We start from the raw sequence: 13,674 nt of genomic DNA, 5'->3' as shown, positions 1-13,674 counted from the left end.
TGGAACTCACTATGTAGTCCAGGCTGGTCTCAAACTCACAGCGATCCTCCTGCCTCAGCCTCTGCAGTTCTGGAATTACAGGCGTATGCCACCATGCCTGGTTTTGCACACCATTTTTTTTTCTTTTTTTTTTTGCGACAGGATCTCACTATGTAGTTGAGACTGACCTGGAACTCACTATGTAGCCCAGGCTGGTCTCGAACTCACATTGCACACCATTTTAAGTAGCATGATAAAGTCTTGCATGTACAGCCCAAAGAATGATTATCCCTTCTTTGTTTAGTGAAGTATTTGCTAATCCATAGTAGCTGTCTAGGTTGTCAGAACAGCCATCTTGGTATTGCAAAACTTTTACTCAGGGAGACCTTGTATTACTTAATAGTGGCTCCAAAGTGCAAGAGTAGTGACGTTAGCAGAGAAGTCAAAGGGCTTCTTTTAAGTGAAAAGTGTTTCCAATTAAGTACCAAAGGAAAAAAAGGGGAAAAAGTAAAACATAACGTACATAGAATTTGGTATTCTTAGTGACTTTAGGTATTGCCTGAAGATCATAGAATGTATTGTGCTAGTGGGTAAGGAAGGTACAAATACTGTATTTATTGAAGTCTTAAAGTGATTTTGTTTTGGTACTGGGGATGGAGCTCAGGACCTTGCACTTGTGAGGCAGGCAGTGGCACTGCTGAGTCAAATCCCCAGCCCAAAGCAAAAAATACATTTTTTTAAAGAAACCAAAGTTAAGCCGGGCGAGGTGGCTCATGCCTGTAATCCCAGCACTCAGAAGGAGGATTGCTGTGAGTTCGAGACCAGCCTGGGCTACATAGTGAGTTCCAGGTCATTCTCAACTACGTAGTGAGACCCTGTCTCAAAAAAAAATGAACAAACAAAGAAACCAAAGTTATAGCCAATTGTAGTGATGCATGCAGGAAGCTGACACAGGAAGATCATGAGTTTGAGCCTAGCCTGGGCTACATAGCAAGTTCAATAGCAGCCTGGACTATATAATAAGACCTGTTTTAAAATAAATCTAGTAAATATAAAGTATAGTAAAAAAGAAACCAAAGTTATTTGGAACACTTAAGTATGGCACAAGAAAAAAATGATGTGAAACAGTTATTAAAGTATATGGTAGCTGGGGATTTAGCTCAGCAGCACCGTGTCTGCCTTGCAAGTGCAAGGTCCTGAGTTCAATCCCTGGTACCAGAAAAAAAAGTATATGGTAGGTAAAGCAGCTCCCCCAGGCCCATCAGATACAGTGAGAGTTGCAGTATTGATTAGGTACAATTAGGATGCCTGGTGAAGAGATACAGAAGTGAGCAATTTAAATAAATTCCCAAGGTGCATGGTCCAGGCTGATGGAGTAAGCTTCGAGGAAGACTGGGACCTGGAGTCTATAGCTATGTGGCTATGGGCCTGGCTAAACATTTCTTTGCTACTAAAGAATAGAATATATACTACGGTGGAGGTGAGGGGCGTTGCTATGTGTATTTGCCACATAGGTGAAAATAAACCAGGAAGAAAAAGTTTGCTTTTGACCTGAAATCTGAGTATGTACATTGCCATTTGTGCTAGGCATGGGGGTGCATTCTTGTAATCCTAGCACTTGGGAGGCTGTGGCAGGAGAATCACAAGTCTCAGGCCTGCCTGAGCTACACAGAGAGTTTGCGGCTAGCTTGGGCTACATAGTGGTGCCTCATCTCAAAAAACTAAAAATAGTCATTTGTATGTAAATTGAATAGATTTTAAAAGATTACCAGAAAGAAATTTCTGAGACATTTATTTTGGTATTCAGTTGAATAATTGGAGTCAGTGGGAAAATGTACTGTCATATGATAAACTGAAAAAAAAATCTTCTGTTTTTAGGTCTGACACATCTGTAAGTAGACCTCTTGGGAACTCTGTCAGCCAAATCAATGGCGTCTTCTACTACAGTACCTCTAGGATTTCACTATGAAACAAAGTATGTCGTTCTCAGCTACTTGGGACTCCTCTCTCAGGAGAACCTGCAAGAGCAACAGCTTCCCTTACCCCAAGGTACTATCTTTGGCTTCCAGTCATAATGAAGGCTGCATGTATAGACGTGTTTGTGTCTTAGTGGTTTATATCTGTGGTTATAAGATAGGTGATATTGATGTTTATTTAAAAAAACCCAAAACCTTAGCCCATCCTTTCCTGGCCCATTCTGAGAAGCAGTTACTTTTTGTAACTCCCACCCCCACAGCATTTACTTTTAATATTTTTTAAGAGCTTGGTATTTGAAATGATTGCCATTGATACAGGTGATAATAGGGTATGTACATGCAAATAAATAGAAACCTATATCTCTCTTTAGAGAGCTATCTTTCTTTCTTTTTTCCCTTCCCCTCCCCTCCCCTCTCTTTTCCTTTCCTTTCCTTTCCTTTACAGGGTCTCGCTTTGTAGTGCAGGCTGGCCTTGAACTCTGTGTAGCTCAGGCTGGCCTCAGACTCATGGCAATCCTGCCTCGCCTCCCAATAGAGATTTTGCTCAGTAGGACATGATTAGAATTGTTGTTTTTTTGGTACCAGGGATCGAACTTGGTCCTTGCACTTATAAGGCAGATGGCAGCATCACTGAGCTACATCCCCAGCCCAGAATTGTATAATTTTGCAAGCCTATAATCCCAGCGTTTGGGAGACTGAGGCAGGAGGACCACGAGTTCAAAGCCAGCTGGGGCTGTATAGTTAGACCCTGTCTCAAGAAACAAAAAAATTATATAATTTTTTGTTTTAGGTACTAGGGATTGAATTCAAGGTCTTGTGTGTGTTAAGTAAGCACTCTGCGACTGAGCTATATCTCCAGCCCTCTTCATTTTATTCAAAGTTTCCCTAAATTGCCTAGATTGGCTTGAATTTATAATCCTTTTACCTCAGCCTCTCAAGTAGCTGGGTTATAGGCATGTGCCATTGTACCCAGCACATAAATATTTTTAAACTTACAAAATTAAGATTCTTTAATTGACTTTATTTCAGTGATAATGAGGTTTATACAGTGATTTTGTATGTCTGATAGATCCTTAGAAATTTGAGGGGCTTGGGATGTTGCTCAGTGGTAGAGTGTTTGCCTGGCTTGGCATATTTAAGGCTCTCAGCACTGAAAAAATTAACTAAGCCAAACCAAAAAAGCAGCAGTCAGAGCTTTGTGCATGCCAGCCAAATGTTCAACTATTGAGGTATACCCTGGCCACTCCAAATCAAACTTAAAACACAAGATTCTGAATTAGTTTTCTTCATTAAATGTTAACATTATCTTAAGTGTTCTTGTCCATAAATTTTTACTGCAGCTCTGGAGGCAGTTCTTACTTATTGTAAGCTCAGCAAGGAATAGTGCTTAGAATTGAGAAATGATGGAATCCAGGGGGAGAGATGACAGAAGATACTCTTAACAGTGCTAATGTGAACACTTACATACAACTCCTGGGTGTGTTCTACTTTTGAAAAGCTAATCTTTTTTTTTTTTTGTACATATAGTATTAGGGATGAAACCCAGAGCCTTGTATATGCTAGGCATGTGCTCTGCCACTGAGCCATATGCCTAGCCCCTGAATCATTTAAAATACCCTAAGGTAAACTCAATGAGAAAAAAAAAATACCCTAAGGTAGATTACTATTTAAATGAAATTATATCAAAAGTGATTTTTAAAATATTTTATTCTGAGACAGGGTCTTGGTCTATAGTGCAGGCTGGCCTTACACTGACTGGGCAGCCCAGGCTGGCCTTGAACATATGACAATACTCTTGCCTCAGCTTCCCAAATGCTGGGACTATAGGTGTGTGCCACTACACCCGGCTCAAAAGTGACTTTTAAAATTCATAAAAGAAAATATGGGTCCAGGGATTTAGCTCAGTGGTGCCTCTGCCTGTCTCGAAAGCGTAAGGTCCGGAGTTCTATCCCTGGTACCAAAAAAAAAAAAAAAAAAACCCCAACAAAGTATGACACCAAACATGTATAATTGCACCAAACTCACGAAAAACTAACTTTTTGTTTTCTAGTCTTTAGCAATAAACAGTTTTTACATAAGCAATTATTTCTGGTTTTTATTTTATTACTTTATTTTATTTTTGTTTTTAGTTTTTTGAGATAGGGTCTCACTATGTAGTTGAGACTGACCTGGAACTCATTGTGTAGCCCAGGCTGGTCTTGAACTCACAGAGATCCTCTTGCCTCAGCCTCCCGAGTGCTGGGATTATAGGCGTGTGCCACCAAGCCCGGCTGTTTATTTTTTAATTATATTTTACGACCTATTTTTCTCTTGCATTGCCTATCATCTCCTCTATTATCTTTGTCTAAATGATTTCCTTTTTCTTGCTTTCTTTCTTTCTTTTTTTTTTTTAAGACAGGGTCTTGTGTAGTTCAGGTTGACCTTGAACTCACTGTGTAGCCTAGACTGCCCTTGAATTTGAAGCAGTCTTCTTCAGCCTCTCAAATGGTAGAACTACATGTGTGCATCTGGTTTTAGTTTAGTTTTATTTATTTATTGGCACCAGGGGTCGAACTCGGGTCCTTGGTTGGCGCCAGAACCACTGAGCTAAATCCCCAGCCCCTAGTTTTGTTTTAAATCAGTAACACTGTTATAAAATTTTGGTTGACCATAAAAGCCTTCTTACTTAGACCTTTCATTGGAAAAATTAATTTAACAGGGAATCATGAATAAGTGATTATTGGAAATTTTGTGGTTCTAGGGCTTGAACCCAGGGCCTTTACACTCAGCTACATCCCCCAGCCCTTTTTTAAATTTTGTGTTTTGAGACCAGGTCTTATTATATTGCCCAGGCTAGGCTCAAACTTGCAATCCTCTTGTCTTAGTGTCTGAAGTGCTGGCATTACAGATGTGTGCCACCATGCCCAACTCCAAGTTTATAGTTTTTATATACTTGAAAATATGAATTTTTATTTGTTTTTCAGCTATTAATAATTAAAAGCCATCCTTAGCTTGTGGGCTCTACAGAAGCATCAGTGGGCCAGTTTTGGCTCAAGTGATTATAGTTTGCTGATCCTTGTTATTTCGGCACAAGGAACATTGTATTACTCTTTTTAAAGTTATTCCATTTTTGCACAAAACTAAATGCTATTACTGTTTTTCATATTAAGGCCAAATGTGTCTCCTTGTGATTTCCATTTATTACATAAGTAACACACATATATTTTAAAAGTTTTTGTTTTTGTTTTTGTTGTTGTTGTTGCTGTTGTTTTGAGACAGAGTCTTATTTTGTAGTTCAGGCTGTCCCTAAACTCTCTATGTAGCTTTGGCTTGTGGCGATCCTCCTGCCTCAGCTTCCTGAGTTCTGGGGCTACAGGAGAGTGCCACCATAGCTGGCTTTTTGTTTTCTTTTTGAGAGAAGTTCTCACTCTGTAGTTCAGGCTGGCCTTGGACTCACTATGTAGCCAAGGCTGGCCTCGAACTCGGGACCTTGCACTTGCAAGGCAGGTGGCCTGCTAAATCCCTGGCCCCTTGAAAGTATTTTAATAAGTAAAAAGAAAACATTTCCTATAATAATGCCATTTAAATTATGAAATGTTTTCATAATTGCTTTTCAAATTTTATATATGAATTAAATTTATGCCTTATAAAGTGAGATTTTATATATATGCTATTTTGCAACACTTAAAAACTGATATATTTGAGCTAGGTGTGAAAATAATTGTTTTTTAGAACTCACAGTAATGATTATGTTCAACATTTGTACTGTTCAATTGCAGTAATGTGACAACTGAATACTTGAATGTGACTATTGCGGAATATGAAAAAGGACTGGGGACATAGTTGTATGGAACAGGGAAAGGGGATGTTACTAGAACCCCTGCAGTGGGTTCTGGTTTCCTGTGTGGGCCCTGACAGCACAAGGTGAATTAAAGAATAAAGACAGAAAATGAGATTTAAAGAGGAAGCTGGGTTCTGGGCCTGATCAGTGTTACTCTAGGCAGCAAAGACAAAGGCACTCGAGCTTTTCACTATTTATTGGGTTCATAGGGAGTAACACATGACACAGAAGGAGGCAGTAATCCTAAATTGACAAGAATTTTATAATCAGAGGAAGTATCAGATGTCCCAGGGTAGTGGTAATCTTATGACCGTGAGGATCTCATGCTGATGAGAAGCTTATGTTGATTAGGACGGTAAGATGAGCAAAGACTTCTTATAATAGTAGATGGAATGAGTTAAGGTGATAAAGAATTTGTCTGTTCCCAGGTGAAATCTTTCCCTTACTACTCAGTTCACAAGGAACTAGCATTTCTCAGTGGATGTAATCTTGCTATTGAGAGTTAGAGCATCACAGGACCATTGAGGTCTCAGCTATGACCAGAGGCAAAAATAGTTAGGGTTCGGCATATCATTGCTGGCCTGTATGCAGGAAGACTAGGCCTAATTGTAATGTAATTGTGAAATGATTTTTCCCTAAAATTATCTTTTGTTTTTCTTGGTACCAGGGATCGAAATCAGGACCTTGTGCTTGCCAGGCAGGTGTGGCACTGCTGAGCTAAATCCTTGGCTTTACCCAAAATTATGTAGAATGGCTCCCGACATATAACTCATTACAGAAGTCCTGGGTTCACTGAATTTAAAATTTTATTGAAACTTAAATATGTAAGGGCTGGTGATTTAGCTCAGTGGCACCACATCTGCCTTACAAGAGCAAGGTCCTGAGTTCGATTTGATCCCTGGTACGAAAAAACAAACAAAACTATGTGTGTCAGCTAATACATTAGCTAGCACAGGTCTAGAATTGTTTTTCTTGCAAGTTTTAAATAATTTTTATTAGAGTATATTGTTGTAATTGTTCTGTTTTCTTTTCTTTCTCTCTTTTTTTTTTTTGATTTTTTTGAGACAGGGTCGCACTATGTAGTTCAGACTGCCTTGGAACTCATTGTATAGTCCAGGCTGGTCTCAAACTTACAGCGATCCTTCTGCCTCAGCCTCCCAAGTGCTGGGATTACAGGTGTGAGCCATGTTCTATTTTCTTTATTGTTGTTAATCTTTTACTGTGTCTAATTTATAAATTAAACTTTTATGGTTATGGATGTATAAAACAAACATAGTACATATAGGTTTCAGCACTAACTGGTTTCAGGTACCCACTGAGGGTCTTGGAGTGTATGCCCCAAAGATAAGGGGGAAAACTGTACATCAGCCACAGCTAGGATCAGCTGCTGACTTTGCGTCTTGGATGACAGAGTCCCTTCAGCAGTAGAAATTCCTGGCTCTAAGAGAAAATGCTAGCTGGTCTATGATCAGAAAGGAGACACTGTTCAGAACGAAGACCACCCTCTGCCAGTCACCCCCACCTGGAGGTCCCTTGTTAGTTTCTGTCCTTGTTGCTTAGCCACAGTAGCCAACACTTGGCAATTTAAAAGAAGAGAGGTTTATTTTGGCTCACATTTTCAGCCCGCAGTTAGCCAACTCCAAGGTAGGAAGGAATGGCAGAAGGGCCTGGGCAATGAAGCTGCTCACATCATAGCAGCCAGGAAGAAGAGAGTGAAGGGAGGAGTCGGGGAGGCAGAAGTAACCCTGGTGACTTGCCTCTTGTGACCAGGCCCCACCTCCCAACACCAAGCCAGCTCTAGTGAGCCCATAATGTAATCACCTTCCACCAGTCTCACATGTCTGACTACATGAGGCTTTGGGGACATCCACATATAAACTTTAACATTCTGCCCCGGCCCCCAAAAGACTCATGCACATCTCTTTATGCAAAATGAATTTACTCCATCTCAGAGTTGCCAGAGTCCTAACAGTTCTAATATTGCTGAAAAATCCAAGTCCAAAGTCTCCACTGAGACTCTAGGCAAACTCCATCTGTGAGTCCTATTTTAGTGCAGATTAGCATGCTCCGGGTCAGGAAGGCATGGTGCAAGGGCTGGGCAGAGGAGCAGCAGCTCTCATGAAGGCAGCCAGAAAGCAGAGCTAGGATTCAGGTTTTCATCTTCTCCTTTAAGCCAGCCTGATTCCCTGCCCTGAATCCCCGCTTTGAGAAAAGGTCTCACCATGTTGCTCAGGGCGGGCAGTTCTGCCTCAGCCTTCTAAGCAGCAGGGATTACGGGTGCAGCACCACTGCACTCAGCTTCAGTCCCTTTTTGGATGGTAATTTTTTTTTTTTTTTTTTTTTTTGGTACCGGGGATCGAACTTGGGTCCTTGCGCTTGCAAGGCAGGCCACCGAACCACTGAGCTAAATCCTGGCCCTTTTTAAAAAATTTTTTTTTTAATTTTATTTTTTAATTTTTTGAATGGTAATTTGTTAATAATATTACTCATTATGTAGGCTTGAAACAAGTCGTAGGTGAGCTTGTTTCTTCATGCCTCTTACTGACTGTCATTTCTTACCAACTGTCCCAATTTTGTGATGATTCTTGCATCACTGTCTTACAATTAAGTTACTGCCAGTGTTTCCCAATTTTTCTCCTTCACTTATGTTGTTTTCTTGTTTAAAATGTAGTTGTAGTCAGATTGGAATTTTTTTTTTTCAGCTTTAATTGAGTTTATTGGTACATTTTAGGGATACAGTACAGTTACATTCATTGTTGGGATCTTGTACCTCTGCATGACAAGTCTTGATTCTCATTTTTTCCCCTTACCTCTGCCCTCCCTTCACCCCCTCCTCCCCTCCCCATCTACAAACACTTTATTTTCATCTTTTCATTCTCTCACATTTTTTTCTTTTCCCTTTTTACTCTTCCCCTACCCGTCCCACCTTCCCTACACCTTTAGCTCCTTTCTTCCCATTTCTAAATGTCAGTAATCTTATTAGAATCTTATGCATTGTTGCAGATTATTCACACCAGGGAAACTATTCGGTATTTACACATGTGTGACTTATTTATTTCACTTAGGAGTATATCTTCAATATGTATCCTTCTTTATCCAGTTTCCAACGGATGGGCAAATAGGTTGTTTCCAAGATTTAGCTATTACAAACTGTGCCGCTATAAACATGGGTGCACATACTTCTCTGTGATATGATTCTTTTAGTTCTCTTGGAAAGATACCCAGCAGAGGGATGGCTGGGTCAAATGGAACCTCCAGTCCAAGCTCTTTGAGGTATCTCCATGTTGATTTCCATAGTGGTTGCACCAGTCTGCACTCCCACCAACTGGAAATTTTTTTTTTTTTTGGGCAGTACTGGGGATTAAACCCAGGTGCCCCCCCCCGTGTATTTTTATTTTTCTGCCTGGCACCTTGTTTGCGTATATTTCCCTTCCCTTGGAGCTCTGTTGTATTCTTTTTAAAATGTTTTTATCCCATTCCGCCACTCAAGTCCCTTCCCCTCCCCATGTACAAAAGCTTTGTTTCCATTTTTCTTCCTATTTTCATTTTTTTCTTGTCCCTTCCTTTCTTTCTCCCTCCTTCCTTGTTTCCCTTCCCATTCAACACTTTCTTCCCATTTCCCAGCATCTATTATACATCTCAGTCCTTATTTCCACATTCGGTTTCTTACACCAGAGAAACAATGTGGTATTTAAACATGTGTGTCTGATTTATTTCACTTGAGAGCATAGTCTTAGGGTCCATCCATTTAGCTGTAAATGTCTGAAGGTCATCCTTTATGGCAGAGTAGTACTCCAGTGAATAAAAAACCCACATCTTTATCCCCTTCTCAGTTGATGTGCATTGGGCTGTTTCCAAGATTTAGCTATTATAAACTGTGCTATTACAAACATGGGTGTGCATATCAATGTAGTATGATGTGTTTTGTTTTTGTTTTGATACCAGGGATTGAACTCGGGACATTGTGCTTATAAGGCAGGCGGTGGAGCCACTGAGCTAAATCCCTGGCCCTGGTATGACGTTTTTAATTTTTTTTTTTTTTTTTTTTTTTTGTCCTTGGGATCGAACTCAGGATCTCATGATTGCCAGGCAGGTGCTGTGCCACTCACCTAAATCCCCAGCCCACTGTTTTTAATTCTTTTGAGAAAATACGAAGAAGTAGTATGGCTGAGTCAAATGGAACCTCTAGTTTTAGTTTTGTAAGACATCCTCACACTGCTTTCCACAGTGGTTGCACCAGTCTGTACTCCAACAGTGGAGAAGGGTTTCTTTTTCCCCACAGCCCCATTAGCATTTGTTATTGGCTGACTTCTTGATAGCAGCCATTCTTTGTGAAATGAGGTGGAATCTCAGAGTTGTTTTAATCTGCATCTCTTGAATGACCAGTGATGATGAACATTTTTTCATATATTTATTTGCCATCTAATTCTTCATGTGAGAAATGTCTTTTCATTTCAGGTGCCCATTTTTGTGTAAATCCAGGGCCTTTACACTGAGTTACGTCCCAGCCCTTTTTCTTTTTTACTTGGAGACAGGATATCTTTAAGTTTATTTGTTTGTTTTTTGGTTTTTTTGAGACAAGGTCTCACTATGTAGTTGAGACTGACCTGGAACTCACTGTGTAGTCCAGGCTGGTCTCAAGCTCACAGTGATCCTCCTGCCTCAGCCTCCCGAGTGCTGGGATTACAGGCGTGCACCACCACGCCCAGCTGTATCTCTTTAAGTCACATTGGCAGAAAGTGGTCTTTACTCTCACACTCTCTCTCTCTCTGGTGTATCTCATTTCTGATCATAGAGTGGCTGGCACTTTCTCTTGGGGTCTCTTTAAGCCACCAGATTTGGCTCAAATTTATAATTCTCCTACCTGAGCTTTCCAGAGCGCTGGAATTATAGGTGTGCACTACCATGCCCAGCTAGATTGGACTTTGTGTTTTTTTTTGTTTTGTTTTGTTTTTGGTGGTATTGGTACTTGAACCCAGGACCTTTGCAATGAGCTACATTCCCAGCCCTTTTTATTTTTTTTACGTTTGAGACAGGGTCTTGCTAAATTTCCTTGGCTGTACTCAATTTTGGGATTTTCCTGCCTCAGCCTCCCAGAGAGCTGTGATTATGGATATCCACCACCACATTTGGCTAGATTGGACTTTTTTTTCAGTGCTTGGGCTCAAACCCAGTACATTGTGCATGTTAGATAAGTGCTCTGCTACTGAGCTACATGCCCAGCCCTACATTTTATTTCTTAACATTGTCTTATCACCTAGATCAGATCCTATTACTTTGTATGTCTCATGTCCATTACTGACTTGTTCTTTAAATAAACCAGGTTTATCCCTGTTTTTTTTTTTGCTCCGCTCAAGCTTTGGTACTCTGCAGTAGTAGTAATGGTTAGTACTTATCTACGTCTAACTCTTTTTGGGCCTGTAGGAAATTGCATTTAACCAGAGCTAAGCTGCTAACAATGAAATATGAACAGAAGTGGTTTGTGTCCCTTCTAGGCTATGAATTTACGAGCTGGGATGCCTTTTTCCTGTTGTTTTTCTCTTGCTTTGTTGTGTGTGTGGATAGACAGGGAACGCATGTTTTAATTACAGAACCATCATGAGGCTAGGTATCTGAGTGACTAAGTAGAGCAATCTCTCTGCCATCCAGTTCCCCAGGTTAAATGTGTAGCACAAGGGAGAAATGCATCTTTTATGTAAGTAACTAAAATTTCTGTTTTGTTTTATTATTGTAGCATGGACTAGCCTGGCCCAATTAACATATTTCTCTTTGTTTTTGTGCTGCTATAACAAAATACAGTACCTGAGTCTGGGTGTTTTATAAATGACAGAAATGTCTTTGCACAGTTCTGGAGTCTGGGAAGTCCAAGGTTGGGGCTGACAGGTTCAGTGTCTGGTGAGGGCTTGGCCTCTGCTTCTAAGTGGTTCCTTAAATGCTGCATTCTCCCAAGGGGACCAGGACTCTGCTCATGTGGTGGAAAGAACAGAAAGGTAAAGAGGGGCCTAGCTGGTCCCCTCCCAAGTAATGATTTCATTCATAAGTGCAGAGCTCTGTTGGCCTAGTCATCTCCCAAAGGCTGGACCTCCAAATTGTGTTGCTTTGAGGTTTGAGCATGAACCTAAATGTTGGTGAGGACACAGACATTCAGATGGGTGGTGCACGCCTATAGTCCCAGCACTCGGGAGGCTGAGGCAGGAGGACTGCTTTGAATTCAAGGCACACCTGAGCTAGATAGTGTACTCAAGGACAGCCTGAACTACAGAGTAAGACCCTGCCATTAAAAAACAAACCAAAACAAAACCAGGGCCAGGGATTTAGTTCAGTGGTTCTGCTGCCTTCCTCACAAGTCCAAGTCCTGAGTTCAATCCTCGGTACAAAAAAATCAAAACAAACAGACTGTAGGACCCATATATACAGAATATGATCAACAACTGTCCAGATTGCCCAAGATTAAAAAAAACTGGGGAAATCCTGGGCAAACAGACAAATGGGTCACCATAAAAGATACATACTTTTCAAGTTGTGCTTATTTATTCATATTACTTCTCCATTTAAGTAGGTCCATTATCCCCAAAAATGGGCCTTTTCAACTCCTATGATTTACAAAATTTGTCAGGACTTTGGAGATTATGTGTTCCTGAATATATCATTTATTTCTCTGCTGAGGAGGCATGTGATGGCACCATTGAGCTAAATCCTGGGCCCTTTCATTTTGGATTTGTCTTTTCACTTTTTGGCTTAGTATTCTTCAGTGTGCAATTTTTTTTCATTTTTCACTTTATTGATACAGTTTAGATTTATTTATACCTTTACCTGATATATTGTGATTTTTCCCCACCCCCCCTCATTCAACCCTTCTTCCCCTTCCTTATTTACAAAAGCCCCATTTCCTTTTTTTTTCCTTCTTTTCTCATTTTATTACTTCCTCCCCCTGCCTCTTATTCCCCTTTCCTTTTGAACATTTTTTAAAAATTTCACACTATTCTACACTTTGGTTCCTATTTATATTTTCACTTTCTTACACCAGGGAGACAATGTGATATTTACACAAGTGTGTCTGATTTATTTCACTTAAAGAGTATAGTTTCAAGGTGCATCCATTTAGCTATAAATATCTCAAGTCTGTCCTTCATGGCTGAGCAGTACTCCATTGTATAGAAAAACTACATCTTCTTTATCCATTCATTGGTTAATGGGCATTTGGATTGTTTCCAAAATTTAACTGTTATAAACCATGTCGCTATAAATACGGGTGCACGTATATTGCTGTGGTATGATGATTTTAATTCTTTTAGAAGATTGAATGAACACTTCTCAGGTGAAGAAGTAGAAATGGCAAATAAATATATGAAAAAATGTTCGACATCACTTGTCATTCAAGAGATGCAAATTAAAACACAAGCCATATCACTCCAGAAAGAATGGCTAATATCAAGAAATCAACCAACAACAAATGCTGGTGGAGTTGTAGGGAAAAGAAACCCTTCTCCACTGTTGGTGGGAGTGCAGACTGGTGTAAGCACTGTGGAAATCAGTGTGGAGACTCCTTAAAAACTAGGATTAGTCAGGGATTTAGCTCGGTGGTTCTGCAGCCTGCCTTGCAAGTGCAAGGTCCTGAGTTTGATCCCTGGTACTAAAAACAAAACAAAACAAAAAACACCACAAAACTAGGATTAGAGGCCCCATTTGACCCAGTTCTTCCTCTTCTGGATATCTTCCTGAAATTTTAAAATTTTTAAGTTTTTAACTCTCTGTTTGGTATCGGGAATCAAACTCAGGACCTTGTACTTGGTAGGCAGGTCCGGGGCCATTGAGCTACTTCCCTGGCCCCCCAATTTAAAAAAAATGTTGATAAAAGTTCAACTTATGTTTTCTTTGATTTCTTGTGCTTTTAAGCCC

The 13,674-nt window shown here is 40.2% G+C and overlaps 1 protein-coding gene across 7 annotated transcripts in view; it reads left to right on the top strand.

Annotated features, from left to right (window-relative positions):
• Positions 1–13,674, top strand: part of Bcl2l13 (BCL2 like 13) — an 82,161-nt gene that overhangs the window by 16,246 nt on the left and 52,241 nt on the right. For all 7 annotated transcript variants that reach the window (XM_010630372.3, XM_010630371.3, XM_010630367.3 and 4 more), the window contains exon 2: positions 1,858–2,028. In XM_010630372.3, the coding sequence (XP_010628674.1) occupies positions 1,908–2,028 (121 nt within the window). In that variant the 5' untranslated portion in view covers positions 1,858–1,907. The remainder of the gene's footprint in view (positions 1–1,857; positions 2,029–13,674) is intronic.

This window comes from Fukomys damarensis, unplaced genomic scaffold, assembly GCF_012274545.1.
Source record: "Fukomys damarensis isolate Sample0158 unplaced genomic scaffold, DMR_v1.0_HiC HiC_scaffold_5, whole genome shotgun sequence".
NCBI lineage: Eukaryota > Metazoa > Chordata > Mammalia > Rodentia > Bathyergidae > Fukomys > Fukomys damarensis.
Note: the sequence above shows the minus strand (reverse complement) of the source record. Positions and strands in the feature narration are given on the sequence as shown.